At 43.8% G+C, this 13,827-nt stretch overlaps 1 protein-coding gene across 12 annotated transcripts in view; it reads left to right on the top strand.

The window, feature by feature from the left end:
- Cobl (cordon-bleu WH2 repeat) overlaps nucleotides 1–12,839 on the top strand; it is a 228,347-nt gene extending 215,508 nt beyond the window's left edge. For all 12 annotated transcript variants that reach the window (XM_006514485.4, XM_030245514.1, XM_011243655.3 and 9 more), the window contains one exon: nucleotides 11,456–12,839. In XM_006514485.4, coding sequence (XP_006514548.1) covers nucleotides 11,456–11,473 — 18 coding nt within the window. In that variant the 3' untranslated portion in view covers nucleotides 11,474–12,839. The remainder of the gene's footprint in view (nucleotides 1–11,455) is intronic.
- The last annotated feature ends 988 nt before the right edge of the window (nucleotides 12,840–13,827 follow it).

Raw genomic sequence — 13,827 nt, 5'->3', positions numbered from 1 at the left:
TGTGGCAAGGTTTAAGCTAAACCCACCTCTGTCTCCTAACCCCAAATCAATGCTAGGGCAGGGTCAGGCTGGATGAGAATCCACAGTGCTCCCTGGAGGAGTGTAGCACCCTTAACCTGCAATGTCATCACCAATCTTCCCATATCTATCTTTATCTGCCTCTTTTTGCCAACATAACACAAACTTGCTAGTGAATTCAAAGTCTCCCTGCAGAACATGCACTGTTTTCTTCCCCCAGGTCTCTTTTGGCAGTCAAATGCAGGTCTACACATCTATTTCCCACCAGTATACTGTAGAAAACTGTGGCCCCTGAAGCAGTATTATCAAACTCCACCTGGCCTTCAAGCTCTGTTTCAGCTCAATACTATCCTATGAATTCACTGACTTCTGTGGCTATATATGCCTCCTTGATATGTTATTTTAGATTTTCTAAGAGAGCATTTCTGCTTCCTAAACTGTGCTGACCCTGAAGAGGTCAATAGAAAGTTAATCTTCATGCTTGCGAAATGCACAAGGCTCAGAGGATCCAAGTCACTCAGCTTTGATCATACAGGGACTGGACTCAGCATAGAAGGTTCTTGTTGCCCAGGCTGTATCCTCTAAGGAAAACATGTCATGAAACTGAGGCTGGGACACTTTCACGTAGGCTACTATTTCCAGAAATAAGACAGACATCTCCTTGTTCCCCACTTAGACACCTCTTGTGGTGGAAGGGTAGAGAGGGTCCTAGGACATGTGGCTGAGAAAAGCTGTCCTTTCCTCAGCACTGGTCCATAGGTACCCCATAGGCCACCAGCTCTGTTGCTCAGAGCCCCCTGGGTACTCATGAATTGTAATTTTCTAAGCTCTCTTGGAATCCATTAGGCTCAGCTCCCTGGTTAGCCCCCACTTTCTTGAGCTTGTCCTGATTTGAGGAGAGGGCAGTCATAGCTATGCAGGTACCCAAAACTGACATTAAGGATGTAAGCCATCTTTATTGGAGGCATAGCCCACTTCAGGTCCCTATCCAGTAGTACTGGAGAGTGACAGGCTTCAAGCTGGCTCCCCATGGTTTCCCATTTCTATGGCATTCATGTATTTCTGAACTTGTATGGTGAATGGTCGAGAAGCAGTCATAGAAGTCAGACAGAGGTGGCTGTGAATCCACCCCTGAATCCACCTCCTCTGGGCTCAAAACAGCCATTTCCCACTGCCTGAATTCCAGAGGTGTGTCTTCTTTAGAGAAGTCCTGAGCAAGTAATTTAGTGAAGCCCATCACAAGACTTTGTTTCTTAGTTCATAAAGTCATGTTTCTCAACAAGAAATCTATAAGCAACATCTGAGTCCTAAATTAGACTTGTCAGAAGTTAGAACCCACAGGCTAGCCAAGTTAAACTGTCTATGCAGGGACTTTGCTTTAAAGTTTGGGATAATTATCTATCTCATTTGCTCCTCTAATATATTCTGAAAACACTGAGTGTCACCTATCTGAGGACTCCCTCCCTTCCGATTTCAGTGAGCTACTCAACCACAATTTGAAAATATTAAGTAATTAACAATTGATGAGTGGAAAGAACCTTCATTATAGCAAATGGGTATTAGTTGTTTATGGTATTACTTGTTTATGTCTTCCTGTGCCTAATGTGTAATATAAACTCTTCATACCTACCCTAATAGGTGCATGGATCTAGTAAGAAGCAGAGTGTATATAGGTTCTGGTACATTCCATAGTTCCAAGCACCCCTGGGAGCTCTATGGAGGGGACCAGTGACCTGAAAGCTATAGGCACCTAGTTGCTCTCTATACACACAGCTCACCAACTGGTGTTTGGAGCTTTTCAAAATAGACGCTACTCTGTCCTACAGTGATGGAAAGACCCCAAGGCAAGAGAAACTAAAAGACAATGCTACACAGCTAACAGGTGGTTACTTACAAATTGAAAACTTGAGCTTGCTTTCTCTGAGAACTCTTTCTTCTGCTTTGCAGAAAGTTAAAAAGAAGCAAGATTGCAAAGCATCTGGAAGACTAAGTGTTTCGGAAAGTATGGGGTAGAAATGAAGAAGAGAGAATAAGAAGGTCTGAATAGGCATGTCCAATTGAAGGTTTAGAGGAGAGGAAGAAATTGGCCACTATGAACCCCAGGCATGCTTGAAGCAAAGGTCATCACAGTTACAATGTTGTAGCCAGGGTAGGGGACACAGCTGTCATTTCCCACATGACCAGCTCCTTAAATGTGATCTATAGGATCAAGTTTTGATTATATTTCTTGGATTGACTTAACTCTTGGGTTTCTTGCACACTCTGGAAAGCATGAGTCAGCATTTGTTTAAGAATTTGTGTATCATCTTCAGTTACAAGGTGTTTTGGGGCTGAGAGCTGGGTGCTGGGTAATGGAGGCAAGATGACACTGAACAGGCTCTTGTCACTCATCTGCCACCTGCTATAGACTGGCATAGGAAGCCAGGATGGGATAGCACAACTTCCTGGGCACCACCACCCCAGTCCTCATGGCCTGCACTGACCTCTCCTAGGTAGAGCTTGCTCCCTAGGGGCATTTCCACACCTTTATGGCTGCTAGTTTGCCTTCCCACTGCAGCTGTCTGTAGAGCACCATCACAGTCCCATGGTGGTTTTAAAAAGCCAGCCAGCCAGCACTTTGCTGCTGTGTATAGACAACTGACTTTCATGGCTCCTGTGTCAAAACTTGTAGACTTTTCCTCTATTCCTTTAGCTTCCTTTCCCTGTTTGGTCCAACTGCCCTTGAGGAAAGTATAGTAGATCTGTGGCATTTGCAGGATGGACTGAACTATCTACAGTTGGGCAAACATGTTGCTTTTCATGCCTGAGTGTTCAGTGTACGTGCCTGCTCACATGGGCCCTTGAATCGAGCTTCCCAGGTCTTTGTGAAAGGCTTCAGTGCACATCACACAATGCTTATTGCCTCCGAGAAAGCCTTCTTCCCAGCTCAGATCCTAGGGTGAGAGGCTTCCCCAGGATTTAGAAGTTTAAAAACAACAAAAGAACCTGACCATGGTGGCAAAATGGGATGGTTGATCATTGGGAAGATGTTGCTCATGATACAGAACAGTCAGCTTGATGGAGAAAGAAAATTATCTTAAAGATGGTCGCATTGTTTTTCAAAATGATCTCAGTAACAGTTGCCTTTATGGTGTGAGTGGCCCAGGTCTTTGGCTGCTGATGGCTGCTGTAACCACCCATGTGTCTTCCCAGGATGCCCCTCTTCTCACAGACAGTTTCAGTGTGCACATCCATCTTCCTATGATCTTGTCCTGCTTTTCCCTCAGTCCTTCATTCACAGCAAAGGTAAAAACAACCTTGCATATCCAGCAGCCTTGGCTAATCTATGTTAAATGAATTGTGTCAGAGGGCCTAGAATGCACACCTTGTTTCCTCTTATCAGTGTGTTCATGTAAACATGAGAATGGCAGTGCCTCAGTCCCTATGCCTCTAGTAAGACCTGCCAGGATGCCGGGCACTGACAGACCTGTTCAGAGCAGACAGAGGAATGGAATGAAACCTCATTGTGCCTACAGAAGTACTGTGCCACAGAGACACAGAGCAGAGAAAGAGCCATTCAGAACAACTAAAGGACATGGTTAGACTCCACCCCACACAGAGGGTATAACAGGCTCCTGCTCTATTCTCCAGGAGGAAAACCATGGCTTCCATTTGATAGACCGTGTGGTACTGGTATCCTAAGTGACTTTTCCTGGCAAAATATTCCTAGGTCAGCACCTTTGCTCTGTCCAGACATCTTATCAGCTCCTGGCTGCCTTGTCAAGTGCCCCATGAGACACACTGAGCTCACACAGCACAGGTGCCCTTTTTCCCATTACAGGAATCACAGATATAGACGAAAGCATTTTATGCCCCTTGACCTCAACAGGAAGCCCAAAGAACTGATTAGACATACATAGGATGTTATCAGGAAGTCGCAATCTAGGGAAGAGAACAGCAAACCCTTCCTTTTCAGCAGAGGAGAACTCCATGTTCCAGGGAGTAGGGAACAGAAATCTGTGTCAGCACAGACCTGGTTCTTGAATGACATCATTCATATACTGGGCCCAGGTTGTTCATTATGCAAGCCTAGCTATGTGTAGTTAAATTGGAATGCCTTCAAGACAGGCAGTCAAGATTGTCTACTGACAGCTCTCCCAAGTTCCGTTGTCTCTGAAAATGGAGCTAGGGTAAACACTGGGTGCATTTGTCTTTCATGCTTTCACTCTGAACTCCCTGATAAGCTCCTTCAGTGCCCAGGCTGGCTCAGTTTTCCCACATCATCGCCATTTAATTTTCCCTTCAGAATACAGCTCATAGTTCTGAGTTCCCCAAGAACTAACTAATCTAAGTGCTATAGGATGTGGGCCCCATTTTGCACAACATAGTCTTGCACAAGGCTCACCCATCATTGTACCATCAGCCCTGTCAATAGCTTCTGGTACAGAGTGGGCACTGGGTCGAGATCTGAACGGAGAGTTAAGGCAGCATATCCCAATTTATGGCACCATGCACATCACAGCCCTCCTTTGCATCCTCCCGTCCATGTGCTGAAAGCTCATGTCCCAGAGAATCATTTGAAAATCCTGCCAGATATCCAATTCAGGTTACAAATACACCTTTCTTTTCTTTGGGGAAATAAAATGACCTTTGGGCCTGTCTTGTCTTCCTCCCTGGCTTGTTTGTACCCTCACCTGTCACCCAGTTGCTGGATGCCCTGGATTCCTCTGTGCCTAGAATCTTCCCAACCAACCTGGAAGAAAAGCCCCTAATTAGTGAAAACCCTGATTTCTTGGGGATTTCTTCTTGCCAAGAAGTCATTCCCCAGCACTGTGCCCCAACAGCACTGGTCAGTCACCTTTGTCAGGCAGAGAATATTCTCCTTGGCCTGGAAGGAAGAAAAATAAAAGTTTAAATATTTTTTGCAGCTTTTTGTGTTCTCCAGTGACCCCCCAGAATACTTTCCTTTTTTGTCCAAGCAAATAATACTAACACCTTTTAAACAGCATGTGTCTGTCAGGAAGCCCCAGTGTATGTCAGCCACATCCACACTGATCTCTGCTGTAGGGCCTGCTCCTTTGCCCAGACTCTCGCTCCTCCTCGCACATGCATGTTTCTCAGATGCTTGTCTGTTGGTCACAGTACTTGCGGCAGTGTGCCGTAAGCCTGAGCTGACATCCTTTGCTCTCAGTATATGCTAAAGCTTCACTGACAGTAACCTGCCTCCTTAACTTGCTTCTGTGAAAGCCTAGCTACATCTCCCCATGCTGTCCTTTTGCCGTTTCCTTTTGTATATACCCAATACATGCATGAGCATTACTTTCCTTCACACACTAAGAGCTGTTCCTATCCAGATGGCATCATCATATTGTCCTTGCTGATGGTGGACAAGAATTCCAGGTCTTCTACACTGCCTGTGGGAGCAAAGGATGAGCAGCTGCCCTGCCTCTCCTGTCTCCCTTACCTTTCCCTCACCAACTGCCCCATTCCCACTTATCCTCATGTGCTGTCAGATATTCACCTAGGTAAGGTATCCCAATACCTCCAGAAAGCATGACCCAGTATCCTAGCATTAGCTGAGCTGGAGTGCTCACTCGGCCTGTGGCTCCATGTCCAAGTAATATAGTCTCTATCTGCAGTGTGCCCCAGAAACCCGTATACCGAAAGAAAAGCCTAATGGGAGTGCTTGCTACTGTTGGCCAGCTCCTTCTGCTCTCTGCCTCCTTGCTGTAGAAAGAATACATGTACCTACCACACATGGCCTGTCATATACTGCCTGCATCCACAGTATGCTTCTATAGGCTCAAAACCTTGGGCTGAGCCAGGTATGGACTGAAACCTCCAAACCCAAGAGCCACAGCAACCCTTTGCTCTGTGTGGGGAATAATGTCAGAACAGGAGCACCACAGAATCACACAGTGAGTGTGTGCTGCCCAGCCCATCATGAAATGACCCTGGGCACCTGGGAGTTCTCTAACACAGACCTCACTCTCATTTTTCCAGTGGAAGATACAGGTTTGAAAATTGTGTGAGCAACTCTCAGAGATTCACCCAACCAAGGTATAAGTCCACAGTCCACAGAGCATGCTCTAGAGACTCACAAACATTCTGGTTTTCTAGTGTGGGATTCTTTTTATGAACTATCTCAAAGCTGGCTGAAGGGTTTCCTTGAAAGCCTGCCTAGACTTCATGGTCATTTCTTGCTCTGACTCCTATTAAATACAGTTCAGCAAGCTACATTTTTAGTCATTTTAGCATGAATGATTTTTTTATCATTTTTCATAGAAAAGATGTCAAACTTGTGTAGCAAATACCCCTGTATCCAGTCCCAAGAACTTTTGGTGAGAGTTTGCTGTATTTATTTTAGCCCATATCTCTCCATCTTCACAATCTACCCTTCTTGCCTATCTGCACACACTTTTTCTCCTTTGTTGAGATCTCACCGTGTAGCCCAAGTTAGCACTGAATTCAACAGTCCTCCTGTCTCAGAATGCTGAGATTACAGGCATGTGACTCTCACACCTGGCCCAGGATTTTATTTGTGTACAATAGAAGTACATTGCAAACATTAGCAATGACTCCAGGGGAACTTTATCTGCGTGTTACGGGAGTTTACTTTTTACAGCTGTTTTACAGGTAAAATACACATAGAGTGGCATGCACACATTTAAGGAGCTCAAGGCTCATTTTAATGGGACTCCATCCTACCCATCTTGAGACTGGTTTTTGAAAAAGTCACAAGAAAAATAAAGATGAAAGAGTATAGAGTCCCTACAGGTTCGTCAGTATGTGGACATATGTGATTTTTAAGCTATTCATACTGACTGGTTCTGCCTTGGGGCACAGTTTGTATAGGCTGATTGTAGAGGAAAGCGTCTGGTAAAGTAGGAAGGCTGCTAACCCGTAACAGTGGAGGTAGGCCAGTAGAATCATACTACCTGAGAAAAATGGATAGGGCACACCTTGAAAGGACATAGCTTTTAAAATATACTCAATGGGTCTCTGAGAGCTTAGTCCAGAAGGTAATTTCAGGGATTAGATTTGTTATCTGTCTTAGGCAAGTTTTCTATTCCTGCACAAAACATCATGACCAAGAAGCAAATTGGGGAATAAAGGGGTTATTCAGCTTAAACTTCCCACATTGCTGTTCAACACCAAAGGAAGTCAGGACTGGAACTCAAGCAGGTCAGGAAGCAGGAGCTGATGCAGAGGCCATGAAGGGATGTTTCTTACTGGCTTGCTTCCTCTGCCTTGCTCAGCTTGCTTTCTTATAGCCCAGAGATGGCACCACCCACAATGGGCCCTCCCCCTTGATCACTAACTGAGAAAATGCCTTACAGCTGGATCTCATGGAGGCATTTCCTCAACTGAAGCTCCTTTCTCTGTGATAACTTCAGCCTATGTCAAGTTGACACACAAAAAAACAAACAAACAAACAAACAAACAAACAGGCAATACACCATCCTATCTTAAGCACCAGACATTTCGGAAAAGTAATTAGCTATCAAGCCACAGGGATTACAGTCCCTGAGAGACACCATAGCAGACTGTGAGGCCTGTATCCAGCATCTCCTAATCCAGCAGCATCTGAGCTGTGGTGTAGAAAGGGCGCTGACACAGGCCCATTGTCCTAGTTAGGGTTCCTGCTGCTATGATGAAATACCATGAACCAAAAGCAATGTGGGGAGGAAAGAGTGTATTTGACTTACACTGAAGGAAGTCAGGGCAGGAACATGGAGGCAGGAGCTGATGCAGAGGCCATGGAAGGGTACTGCTTACTGGCTTGCTCATCCTGGCTTGCTCAGCTTTCTTTAGTATGGCTCCACCTACAATGGGCAGGACACTAACCCATCAATTACTAATTAACAAAATGCTTTTCAGGCTTACCTACAGTCTGTTGTTGTGTAGGCATTTACTCAGTCAAGGTTCCACCTCTCAGATGACTATAGCTTGTGTCTAGTTGGCATAAAACTATGCAGCACATCCAAGAACTCCTTGTTTGTGGAGCAGAGCTTCGGTTCCAGAGCATCAAAGCATCTGCATACATAGTGAATGTTAAAGAAGAGATGGTGACCCAGAGCAATCCGGAGACCTGCAGAACCTAGTGGAGTGTTTAGCAGAGCAGAGTTTGATAACCCAATACACGTCAAGGTGCAAGAAGGACCACCAATGGAGAGTGGAGGGGGAGAATTTGGAGCTCTCATAGGCTGAGAATAATTCCTTCAAATCTTCCCAAGCTGGACTCAAAATGTTGTGTCTTTTAAACATGCTCTTCTCTTAGCAGTGGGCAACAATTTTCATGACCCTCTGCTGCCCCAAAATATTTCAAACAAGGACCAACCTACTTCCAAGTGACCACATCACATAACAAAGCTTAATAATATATGCATGAATATGAAACTGTTTAGCAAATTTCAAGGAAAAATTTGGCAGCATATGGCATCCAGTCACGATCAAGTAACAAAATGGTAGGCTAGTCTGAAACAGTAATTAATGACTGGACATGACTGCACCTGCCCCATAATGATCCCAGATATTAGAAAATAGTTACTGTACCTACATCTAAAGACTACACATAGCAAGCATGTTCATGATTATAACAGGATTAAATTATAAACTAATAATAACATGGCCCCAGGAAAATCCCCAAATATTGAAATAACATAGTTTTAAATAAAAAGGCTACTCAAAGGAGAATTAGAAAGTAGCTTGAGGTGATTGTGAATTACAGCATGAAAGTGTGGAGTGCTGCTACAGTAGTGTTTTCAAGAGAAATTCATGGTGCTTCGTTGTTCTAGGACCGGATATTCTTCTGTAGAAAACTAGAAAAAAGAAGAGCAAAACTGAAATCTCAAGTTAGCAGGAAAAAGTAAAGGTCATAGCAGGAATCGATAAAATGAAAGAGGAAAGTGATTCTAAAAGTTAAACCCACAGCTCGTTCTGCAACAAAACCAGTAAATGGGAAAGTCTGGCACAGGATGTACCAAGAGAAAAAGTGGTTTGTTTTGTTTTGTTTTGTTTTGTTTCGTTTTGTTTTGTTTTGTATTGTTTTGTTTTGTTTTTGTCAATTTTAGGAAGGAGGCATAATATCACAGATTCTCCAGATATAGTAAGAGATTATGATATGAAAGGAATATCACAAACAACTTCACACATGGGTGTGTTACTTTAAACATACCAATGTCAAACTATGAAGATACAAATGCAAAACTCCCGAAGAAATACATGAGCTGAACAAACTCCACATCTGATAAAGAGACTGGATAATAAGCAAAAAAAGACCTCACGCACATATGTGCCATACACATATTCACACACATGCACTCACACACACACAGACACATACCACACACACACCACAAATACAATACAACACACACATAAATACACATACATACCACTTCCAGGCCTAGATAGCTTCGCTAATGAGCAGGTCCCAGTGTACTCTATGAATCCAATTATTGATTCCAATCCCAGATATGATAAGAGAACAATATGAGCATGGTGATGTTTGGTGTGTCCTAGAACATGAGAAATGTGTTCAAGGAGCACAATGTTAATGTTTAAAATCTATTCCCATATGAACTACTTTTTAAAAGAAGAATGAATACCTGCTCAGCATCAAAAAGACCACAAAATGCCTGTTTTCTCTGCCTTTTTCAACACCTAACAGAGCAAAAAAGGAGGAGGGCAAGAAGATGGGTGCACTTGTTTTCACATACATGCTCACAGAAGTTTTATTTATAACTGCCTCAAAGTTGTGAACAACTGCCCATCAGAAAAAGAATGAATAAACAAATATGATGTGTTCATTCAGTCTTCACTGCAATAACAGTGACGCTGAAACATGCAGTAATGCAGATGAGTTCAACATAATTATGCTCTAAGAAACATGGCCGTAAAATTTAGTCATATTGTTGGATTGCTACAAAATTCCAGAAAATATAAACTTCTGTGTAGTTGTTAGGTGATTGGTGACATTTGAGAACTGAAGGGAGTTCTGGGAAATCTTGTGAGTGGTGGTGTGATCCTGATTGTTGCCAAGGTGCCAGAGGGACATGCATTACTAAAACATAACTTAATCCCAGCATCAGGAGGAGCAGGATCCATTGGACTGTCCATAAGTGAGAGTCCAGATGGATAGTAAGTTCCGCATAAGACTGTGTTTCAAGTGCATGCATATGCTGTCTACCTGCCTGCCTACCTGCCTGCCTTTCTGTCTGTCTGTCTGTCTGTCTCTTTATCTCTCTATTTCTATCATCTATCTCTATCTCTGAGGCAGGGGTGATGTGTCTGTGATATTTTAGTTGTTAATACAGTAAACATTTATTTAAAAACAAACCTCTTCCTCCTATGTACCTCAACCAGGACAGCTACCTTAAGGTAGCCTCCTCTGGCATGCCCTCCTGCTCTCAATTCTGCCTGTCTTCTCCTGGCTATCTTCTTCCTAGAGCCTCCCCTCACTGCATTGGTCGCTGCCAAGATGTTGGATTCTTCTCCCCCTGCAGGCTTTCACCACAAGGAATCAGGAAAAACTTTTTTTAACAGTTCATTAAGTACCTTTCAAAAAAGTGCTTCCATGTGGTTCTCTCAAACCAAATGACAGTTTTCCCAGCTTCTTAGTGTTCTAGACTCCACGGTGAAGATTTTCTGCTGGTTTGGATTAACAACTGAAGTCTAACTCAAGGATCATGGAGGGAGGAGTCTGGAGTTTGGAGGGAAGCACTATTGGAATGTATGGGCTGTACTACTCTGGGCTACAGTAGGGTCCTTTATGAGGTGCTACCACCCCTTGGCCATTTTTGAACATGACCCTAGAGCTGCCTCTTTAGCTTCTTTTTAACTCATCCCCTCTCCCAGCTTCTTCTGTGGCTCATATATGCAAGGAACACCGATGGCGATGGCTGCATCTTCTCCTAAACCTTCCAGTAGGTTCCTGCTATACTTCCCGTCCATCTCCTTAACTCATTTTCAGAGGCAGTAGAGATAGACCCCCAGTTCTTGATTTCCTGTTGTTGGGCTATCAGGAGAAAACTAAACCGTCAGGATCTATGTGATCTTTCCTGTCACATAGAGGAAGTACTTCCTTCTTCTTCATCCACACCACAAACTCTGGTCATGCACTTTATATGTGTGGAGTGAGGGAGTCTACTAGGGTTCCTGCCTCCAGGACTCTCTTCCAGCAAGACTGGTGAGGGGAACAAAAAGGAGCAATGAGATGCTGTGGGAGGGACCTGCAAATAAACATCCACAGATTCTATGTTACTTGTTTTCTCACAAGTCACTGGAAGGTTATAAGCATATTTGTATTTTAGAAAGGTCTTTGGGAGAGTGAGAAGCATGGCCAGTGGTCTAGATCTCAATTCTTCAACATCTTTTACAAGGATGAGCATGCATAACTCTCTTCTGTATACTTTGTTGCCCACAGAGGCAGTAACTCTACCCTTCTTCACTGCAGGTTCCCTTGCTCGTGTGAAGTCCTACCACTGAAGAGACCACCTGTACAGCTCCAAGTATCATCACTTTAGAAATCCACATGACAGGAAATGAAACCTTCAAGAAGTGGCGGTACTTTCCTGTCTCCAGGCCAACTTGCCCACGGTGGATTTTCAGTGTTCCTACATAATGGTCAAAGAGGAGATACTGCTTTGCTGTGTGACTTGTGTGCCAAGGACATATGATCTGCCTCTGAATGCTCACAGTTGCCAATAAACTGCTCTTGTTGGCAGAGTAATGGGAATACACAGGCTGGAGCCCAGCACTCACACTTGATTTTAGCTATGGGCACAAGGAATTATGCCCTAAGTTGATTTTTGGATCTTTGAGACTTTGACCACATACACATGGTTAAAATCACTTATGATCCTTTGAATTCTAGGTGTACAAAAACATAAATCAACAGAAATAGTCAGAATCTATTACATGCTCCAGGATGCTGCTTCTGGAGTAAGAAGCACCATGGAGGAAGGCTGCTGAGATGACTTTTGCAGGATAAGAAAGCGTCAGATTCGTATTTGTATTCCTCACACAGTGAAGCCTCACACCTCACAGATGATCTTGGACTGTGATCTGACCAACTAGCTTTTAAAATTCCACTGTTGCTGCCCAGAATAGCAGCCCTACTTGACCCTCTGAGCAAGACATTCCTGGCTCCTTAGAAGATGATGGGAAGCAGAGATGAGAACACTGGAAGGGTTGTCCGTTTTCTGTATAGATGTGTCCCACTTGTATAGTTTCCCCCCTCCCCCATCCCCAGTGTCCCAGAAGGCTATGACATGCATCAGGTTACTGTGAAGGAGCCTTGCATGGAGCCTGAGATTTCACCAGTAGCCTTCTGAAATCCTGCACAGGGCCAGAGAGCAGAGTGTTGAGGACCTATATGTAGCAGAGGGCAGTCCACATTGTGCTGCACATTCTGTGGCTTACATTTTATCCTGACACACTTTGGCATGGTCCAGCAGCTGCCCTGGTATTATATGACATTCTTATAGTACATTGTGGGTAGACACCATCTTTAAAGAATTTAAACTCAGCAGGAAGTTTTGTGATTTTTTTTAATGTATCTCTAAAACCTTTTCTTATATGGAGAAAATCAAGACAGCAATATAAGTCAAAATGAGTTCATGATATAAAATCTCTGCCTTACTGAAAAAAAAATGAAATCCTTTTACTATTTCCCCCTGTTTTAAATCTAGGCATCGGGTAGAGTGGGAACTTGGTATTGTGTGATTAACATTGCTAAACTTTCTCAGTGAGGCAAGAGCTACCAGCCAATTGCTCTTAGTCACAGCTGTCTGCTCTTTCTCTTAGTGCCACAAATAAATGCAAATCCAATGCTGTAACTGTCGTGTGGACTTCATGCTACAGTGTCCATCCTGCCTACAAAATGGAGGGATTAATCTTTTCTGCCAACAAATATTTTGGCTGCTGTGTTATTCAGGGTTTCATCACTGTGACCAAACACCTGAGGTAAACAGTTTAAAGGGGTTTATTTTGGCTCAGGGTTTCAGAGACTTTGGCCCTGTTGATGTCCCTGTGGCAATACAAGACATCATGACAGAAGTGTGTGCTGGAGGCCTCTGCTCACAGTATGACAGGACACAAGAAAAAAGGAAGGAGCTGGGATCTTGATATCTCCTTGAGATGTGTGACAACAGCTTTCTAGCTTCCTTCCTCAATGCCTCAGTTCTTGAAGTTTCCCTCCCAATAGTGCCGCAGGCTAGAGTCTTTGGAGGACTTTAAAAGTCAAACCTATAGATGAAGCTTTCTCCATGCCTGTGTGTTTCTTCAGATAAGATCATCATAACCATAGAGTTTAGATGGTTCAAGAAACAGACCTTTAGCAAAATGCTAGGTATAGCAGGTTAAATACTATAGAGAAAAATCATCAGGAAAAGGGGTGAGAGACTCAACCAGGGTGATGAAGAAAGGCCTTGGTTTGGGTGGATTAGTCAAGGAAAAGACAGAGGCAAAGCAGAGAGAAGGCAAATGCACTACCTCTAAAGGCATGTCCTAGGGGAGAGAGGGAGGAGGGGGTACTATAGAAGATGGGAGAAGAGGAGAATGTACACCTCAGGCCTTTAACTCCCAACACGTACAGTTCCCTGTGAGCTCCCAACCAAGCTTGAGAGGTCCTTGGAGAGCATAAGGGCCCCTCCTCTAGTTATTTTTGCTCGTGTGGACCAACTTAATGCTATATCTGCCGTGTTGTCCACCTCAGAATCTATAAACCTTCACATTTTGAGGTGTGGGATATAGACTAACAAAAGCATCCTGGTACATGCTGATGGCCTCTGCTAAGTTTCATCACAATGACTCCTGTCTCATCTT

This window comes from Mus musculus, chromosome 11 (genome assembly GCF_000001635.26).
Source record: "Mus musculus strain C57BL/6J chromosome 11, GRCm38.p6 C57BL/6J".
Classification (NCBI taxonomy): Eukaryota; Metazoa; Chordata; class Mammalia; order Rodentia; family Muridae; genus Mus; species Mus musculus.
This window is presented reverse-complemented; position numbering and strand designations above follow the sequence as displayed.